Below are 7,815 nucleotides of genomic sequence, written 5' to 3'. Positions count from 1 at the left end.
GTTGCTGTGCTCAGTGAAATATAGTCTGTTAACCCGTTAAAACAAGGCGTCATAAATTTGTTGTTATCAGAATGGCAATGACTGAGTTCATTATTAACTAAGTGTTAGGCCTACTAATACTTTATAAGTGCCTGTTATTCTAAAGTGTTACCTATATAACGAAAGCCCTCTGTTATGTCGTAGTAGAGTAATACAATGGTAATTAACCTTTCAATGCTACTCGTACGTTGTGCATTATGGGGCTACAATCCAATCCTCTAGTCTTGATTCCCCAGGTTACATGTGCCATTCCGATATGCTGACTTTCTGACATTGACATTCAATTGCCAGAATGGCAGCATCTGTTTTTTTAGAAATGTCCCACCATTCCGACGGGGGAGGAGCCGTTATAAGTCAAGTGATGTTAAGAGTTGCAATGTTGGCATAGAGCTGAAATGATACACTGACCAACAGTGATGGGCAAAATTGATTCATTATTTACAATCTAGTGCCACATATTCCAATGACTTGGTTTTACCTGACCAATTCGGCCAAGTGATAGGCTGGTTTATTGATCACCTGGTTGAATTGGACAGGTAAAACAAGGTCATTTGGAAATATGTGGCACTAAAGTGTAACTAATGGATCCATTTTGCCCATCATCGCTGACCAAAAGGAACGGTCACCTGTTCCTGAGAATGAGCCCAGGACATCATAATCACCTGACAAAGTGGAGGGCACTGACACATGGAAAGCAAACCTTCTCAGATTGAGTCATGATGTTGGATCAGACCTTGAGGACTATAATGCTCTTTACTCTGGCCTGATCCAGAGGTTGCTCTCAGCATTGCAGCTAGCTGATCATGGTCCAAGACATCCCATCTGACAGCTGTGAGCGTGACATGGCTGCACTCTCCAACTCAGCAGCTGCTGGGCCTGTTCACTGGGGTCATGGTCCAGCAGGTTATGGATGGTGTCCACTAGGGCTGTAACGATACAATCAACTCACAAGTCGGTTCGTATCACGATTTTCACAGTTATGGATGGTGTCTGTCCACATGGAATGAGAGGACAGACAGCCTGATGATAAGGTTGAAGGCTGCCACATCACTGAGGAGGCATGCAATGCTGATGAACAGCTGCACAGCGTATTCAGCAGACCTTCCACCTCCATATCTGCTGACCACCTCACTGCTCTGCTGCCAGAGATGACATGATAGATCAGTGTTTCTCAACAGGGGTGCCGGGGCACCTTGGGGTGCCGCGGAAACGTGGCTGATAAATTATGTAATATAACACATATTTGTCTAAATTGATAAGTTAATGCTAGTGGAAGTGGAATCTTTCATCTGCCATTTACGCACAATAAAGTAAATATAGGTCGCCCCAGTCAGCTGCAACTTCGAACGTAGGTCGTGTGACGTCTCCAAAAGTGTTCCTTTTCTAAGCTTGTGTGTGTCGGATGCGATGCCATGTTACGGCTTGTTGGTTTGGGATGCCTTGAAATTTTTCATGAATTGAAAGGGTGCCTCGCCTAAAAAAAGGTTGAGAAACACTGTGATAGATGGCCATGGAACTGGAACAACATTGGAAAAGGAACCTCTGCACCAGAGGCCACTACTGCCCCAGCAGCAAACATGTCAGGTGTCAGGTGCAACACCTGGGGGCTATATTAGATTAGGTAAATCATCTAATATAGTTAGGGAAAGATAAGGATTTTGTGAAAAATAGATTTTTTTACCATGTGTTCTTACAGATGTCTGGACACACCTCACAATTTATCCACGGCCAAATCCCATGGGAATTTCCGTGACACTCTGTCAAAGTTGGCGTGCCCAGAAGGCCTATGTAAAAATTGCAACACGGCAGATTGGGGAGAAAGGATGCATAATGGGTCATAAATTCTGAAGTAAACTACATAGAGACAAATTAACACATTTTTCCATATAATATTGACCCAGCGAATTCAATTGAGGGGTATTTTTGGATTTTCGATTGAATTCTCTGGGTCAGTATTGTATGGAAAAATGTGTTCATATTGGTAATAAATTCGTTCACAGATTTTCAAAAAATCCATATCTTTCCCTAACTAATAGAAGAGTCTGGAGTCCGCATTTCACTCCAGGCTCTTCTATTAGTTTATTTACCTCTAAACTTAACCTGGTTCACTCCTGAACCAGCTTTGTAGTATAGGCCCCAGGGCAAGAAAGATGCCCAAAATTAACTAGCTCTCTTGCCATGAAGATGTCCAAGATTAATTTCAGTTTTAAGGTGCAATGTATTTGCTTTGTGTGCTTTTTGGCACAAATGCCCTGTTTTGGCAACAAGTTAAATGTCATATATTTTAATGTGTTGGAAGACAGATGACAAGCCGCCACAACAAAGTGACTCCTATCAACATTGACCTAGGTACAATAGGTTTCATCCGTAACCATTTTCAAATATTCATGCATTGTTGTTGCAGCTGTCACTAGGAGGGCGCGGTCTGGCTAGTGGTTATTGTTTCCTGTGGTACTTAGTTGCGCCCTCCTCAGCAGGTCAGGATGTGGCCACACGTGTCCTTCATGCTGCGTCTGATGGTTCCTCTCAGCAGGGGCCTCACAAGCGCTACTTTTTCACCAGGATGTTTGCTTCCTGCTTTTGGGCTTGTTATGAAGATTTTTTTAAAGACCCAATTATGAATATCTTTGCAGAAATTTAGTTAAGTAGCAGGGCTGTAGTTAAGTCCACCTTTGTAGAGTCCAAGACAAGTCCAAGACCAGAATAGTCAAGTCTGAGACAAGTCCGAGTCCAAAGAGGTTCGAGTCCGAGTCAAGACCAAGTCCAAAAAGATTTGAGTCCAAGTCAAGTCACATGTCGGTCAGTGTTAAACAATGAAAAGGATGAATATCAATAAAGCAGATGTTTGAAGGTAACCCATATACCGTGGATGTGAAGACAAACTTGTATGCTGTTGGATTTCAAGGTCCACTCTAGAATTTATGGTAGCCAATGTTCTAAATAAAATAAAGACAGACCCGGTCGAGTCCGAAGCTTAATTTGGCAAAACCAGTGTCCGAGTCCAAGACAAGTCAGAGTCCAATTGATAGCAAGTCCAAGACAAGTCCAAGTCCATAAAAAAACGGACTTGAGTCCGGACTCGAGTACTACAGCCCTGTTAAGTAGTACCCACCTAACCAGAAAATCACCTAACCCAGCATTTCATGTTTCTACAGTATAACCTCCGCATTTAGTTGGGTAAATGCTGGTTCAATCTCACAGTTCATCACTACTGTTACTTGTGTGCACATTATCACTATGGTGCCAATCACTGACATCACTAAGGGTGACAATCGGTGACGACATGATTAATGCAAAAGAAAGAGACCAATACATATTGTTTTGTTTTATTGTAAAATGCTGGTATGTTAAAAGGACACCCTACATTAAATATGAAATTTTCAAAAAAACGACTGCCAACTAGATCAGCAAAAAATAAAAACAAAAAATAAGAAAGAAAGAAAAAAACATTGGCTCATTGAAGCAACACTAGCTTGTGGTGGCACACACAACGTATACCCACAAACAACATCCAAAGGCAAAAGGCAGGTCTGGCGGCATGTAGACTGTTTACCACAGCATGCTCTACCTCAGCCTGAAATGTGGACCTTTGACATCAAATGAGTAGAACAAACCACAGACCATTATCCTGCACAAAACGTACAAAAATTAAAAAAATTTAAAAGCACATAAATAGGGAATGAGACGGGATGGGGTAGGAGGTTGTTACGTACGCACATGTTGTGACAGAAACATTCGTTTGGCTTCTCAGGCAGTTTTTGTTTTGTTTTGAAGGAAATGACTTGATCTGAGGAACCCTGCAAGGAAATCACAGTAGATGGAAGCTGGAAGTGGAATTGTCCCCCAGTTACCAGTTTTCACCATCTGCAGTGAAAGTCTGTTATACAGACAAGGTCTTTGATGTCACTGCTTTCAGTTTCTTCTGGAAACAATGTTGAAGGAATGTGTTCTGTGTGGGGCCATCCGCACTGACGTCCGTCTGTAAAACGCTGGTGGTCTTGTGGTCTTCAGACTTATCATGCACAGCAGTAACACCATGCAGTCAATACAGACCATGACATGGAGAAAAAAAACTACTACGGTCCAGTTTATAGGTCATCAGTCACACTTTGAGTTCAGACTGCAACCACTATTGCCATGCTTTTGCGCTTGTGAACTACAAAAAAGCGGCCAAGCATTCACACACACGTGTGCACAGTCGCATACACACAACTCACACAATAAAACCGCTATTTTAAAAAAAACTGTTTGGAAAGTGCATGTTTGGGCAACCCAGTGTATGACTGATCAGCTGACAGTCTTTGCAGCTGCGTGGCTGTTTGGAAAGCAAAGGCACTTTCAACATCTGCATCGCCGGTGAATGTGGTCCTCGAGGCTTCAAGTCCTCTTGAAACAGCAAGCTCGTGACTAGAACACAGAAAGATAAAGATGCCTGCTGTAGTGTTTTGTTTTCAGTTCTTCACACTCACGCAAACCACTCACACTCACACGGACATAAACAGTGGCAGTTTAGATGAATGAACTGGAGAGGTTTTCAAATGACTGCAAATTGTTTTAAATTGTTCCTCCAGTTTATAGTAAAGTAAAAAAAACAAAAACAAAAAAACACCTCATGACTGAAATCAACTTTAAAATCTAATGAATTCTTAGTTGGACACAGTCTGCACCTCTTTTCTTCAATTAAAGACTGCTTAAACACCAGTGTTTTTAAATGAAGTTAAACCGTAGGGGTGGGAGTGCTTTCTGTGGTTTGTGGCACTATTAAAATAGACAACTGCCTCTAGCAGCATATCAAGCATGCAAGGAGAGAGCTGAAAGTATGCACAGCATGCATGCATGTTATTCACTTGACCTTTAAAAGCATGAGAGTATACACATTAGGAATCAGAGGAAGGATATACTGTATACATATAGGTTAGTTGGTGTGATGGGACTTCCCCAGCTGTGATCCTTTTGTGGTGTTTCGTACATACAACGTAATGTTCCCCAACGGTATGTTTGGCGAGTTGGGCTTGTCTGGTTTTGTAAGGACGGGGAGACCTTATTTACTCACAGTGGTCAATATTGTATATTATTAGCAGGGCTCTAAATTAACACCAGCCAACCGGCCAAATGCTGGTGAAATTTCAGTTTAATTTAGAGCCCTGATTATTAGTATAAATACTGGAGCTTTAGTATGAATCAGGGGTGGGGAACCGTTTTCATTCGCGGGCCACTTCAAATTTTATAAAAATCCTCCAAGGGCAGTACTATGAACACAAACCAGGATTTCCCTCAGCACTTTAGGCCTATATTGAAGGTGGGCACCTTTCACTTCCTTTCAGTTATCTTCTGTTTGGTCCAGCACCTGTGCTACTGATGTGTGCGCTTTCCCTGACGTTTTGCCATTTGACACGTACCCATAATGTGTTACTGGGTGAAGCTCCAGGAGGGCTCCAGGGAGGGGCCCTCAGTGCTCCAGGCTGTTGCCCAGCCGCTGGCCCTCCTGCAAGGCCGCCATGGCCAGCTTGAGGTGCTCCCGCAGGCTCTGGATCTCCCGATCGCTCCTGCTCTTCATGCCGCTCAGCTCCTCGTGCATCTCCTTACAGCGCTCGCTCGCTGAATGCTTCTCCTACAGAGGAGCGGAGCAGAGGAGGCGGAGAGAGACGCTGTGTTACTATGAGACTAGGAGCAGAGGAGGTGAGAGAACCTGTGTTATGGACTAGGGAACCTGTGTTACGGACTAGGGAGGGAACCTGTGTTACGGACTAGGGAACCTGTGTTACGGACTAGGGAACCTGTGTTACGGACTAGGGAGGGAACCTGTGTTACGGACTAGGGAACCTGTGTTATGGACTAGGAGCTGCGATGTGGGTTTTCTTCCCCACGGCTTATTTTTGAAATCTTAACGCTTTCATAAAGTACAATGTAAATACAATACAATGTAACACAAGCAAAACATTAAATACATCAGAATCAATACTACAAAAACAGATGTGGATTTTTCCCCCATGGCGCACTTTGAAAATGTTCTGAATTCATTCAAGGTACAATGTGAATACAGTATATTACAATCTGATACAAGAAGAATATTGAATATATCAGAAACAACACTACAATGCTACTGTTGTAGTTATTTAGTCCTGTAGCACTGCTGTCACGTGGTTACATTATCACTCACTCACTCACTCACTCACTCACTCACTCACTCACTCACTCACTCACTCACTCACTCACTCACTCACTCACTCACTCACTCACTCACTCACTCAGAGAGGGAGGAATTAAGTACCAAGTTAAGACATTGCATTTCATTCCTCAGGCAACTGATCTCCTTCTGCAAGTATTGCACTTCATTCTCCTTCACCCTCAGCAGTACCTATAGAATAAACATATCAATAACAAGTGTTACTAACAGTTAAATACAAAGCCTTTACAGTCAGGAAGGCAACCAATGGCATGCCATCCCTTTGGATACACTGACATTAGCATGGATTTAGAGGTAGTACAGTATGCTGATAGAGAATGGCCAAACACAACCACAGAACCAAACCATAGAGAAATGTATACCTGGGACCTGATTGTTGGCCAACAATGACAGTATGGCTGGGTTAGAAAAAAAAAAGATACCGGTACATAATTAAATGTTTACATGTCTGTTCATTCTCCATTTAGTGTTCTACACTGAGGTGCAGTTACACTGTCGTGTCGCATTTGCACAAGGTCAACACACTTATGTTGCGTGCAAAACCTCAAAAAAAAACTCAAACTGGTTTCCAATAGAGACAGTGGCATGTAGAGTCATTTCATGTGACCAGAGCCAATGACGACAAAGTCATCTGAAGCCCCCCCCCCCAATACACAAAATGTAATAGAGACACAATTTTGGGCCTGGGACAACTGTCCCGTCTGTCTACCCCTACCCCCTAGCCCCCCACCCCTGGCCTCCCTGCACGTCACTAATAATGCTTACCTCCATTTCACATGCTTTCCTGTCTCTGTTGCTGTCCGCCAGGCCCTCCAGCTCCTTGCCCGAGACAAAGGTGCGCATACGGTTGATCTCCTCAGTCAGACGGGCTTGCAGGTCCTGAGGGGGTCAGAGTATAAATGGTTGAGTGTGAAAAAGTGCTCTGCACACTGGGTGTACACCCCAACCAAATGCTTTAGTTTATTGTTTAAAGGGACACTGTGTGAGATTTTTAGTTGTTTATTTCCAGAATTCATGCCGCCCATTCACTAATGTTACCTTTTTCATGAATACTTACCACCACCATCAAATTCTAAGTATTCATTATGACTGGAAAAATTGCACTTTTCATACATGAAAAGGGGGATCTTCTCCATGGTCCGCCATTTTGAATTTCCAAAAATAGCCATTTTTAGCTGCAAAAATGACTGTACTTGGACCATACTAGAAAATATTTGTTTATTATTTAGTAAACTTCCATGTAAAGATTAAATTTGGCAATAGGCAGCCCAGTTTCAATGAGCAGCATAGTTGCAGTACCTTTTTTGACCATTTCCTGCACAGTGTCCCTTTAACAAATGGCAACGTTTTGATCCACTTGTGGGATCTTCTTCAGGGTTCCTCACACTATCTGCTACAATTGTCTGGCACATGGATTACTGCTTTTGTGAATGTGTACACCCTAACTTACAAACAACATAAATGTCAAGATGAGCCAGATAGTGAGACGGGGCTATAAGCGGCTAGAGGCACATACAGCAGGTATGTGTCCCTAGGCCCACATGCACCATTATGTTTACCAAACATATGTGGGGCTGTCTTGACTACCA

General features: G+C 42.9%; 1 protein-coding gene across 1 annotated transcript in view; it reads right to left on the bottom strand.

The window, feature by feature from the left end:
* Positions 1-3,349: 3,349 nt before the first annotated feature.
* Positions 3,350-7,815, bottom strand: part of triobpb (TRIO and F-actin binding protein b) — a 28,992-nt gene continuing 24,526 nt past the window's right edge. The window contains exons 10-13 of the mRNA XM_063223840.1: positions 6,992-7,105; positions 6,311-6,397; positions 5,439-5,650; positions 3,350-4,446 (exon numbers count right to left, since the gene is read on the bottom strand). Coding sequence (XP_063079910.1) covers positions 5,489-5,650; positions 6,311-6,397; positions 6,992-7,105 — 363 coding nt within the window. The 3' untranslated portion in view covers positions 3,350-4,446; positions 5,439-5,488. The remainder of the gene's footprint in view (positions 4,447-5,438; positions 5,651-6,310; positions 6,398-6,991; positions 7,106-7,815) is intronic.

The sequence above is a fragment of the Engraulis encrasicolus genome, chromosome 2 (genome assembly GCF_034702125.1).
Source record: "Engraulis encrasicolus isolate BLACKSEA-1 chromosome 2, IST_EnEncr_1.0, whole genome shotgun sequence".
NCBI lineage: Eukaryota > Metazoa > Chordata > Actinopteri > Clupeiformes > Engraulidae > Engraulis > Engraulis encrasicolus.
The sequence above is the reverse complement of the archived record's forward strand: the minus strand, read 5'-3'. Positions and strand labels throughout refer to the sequence as shown.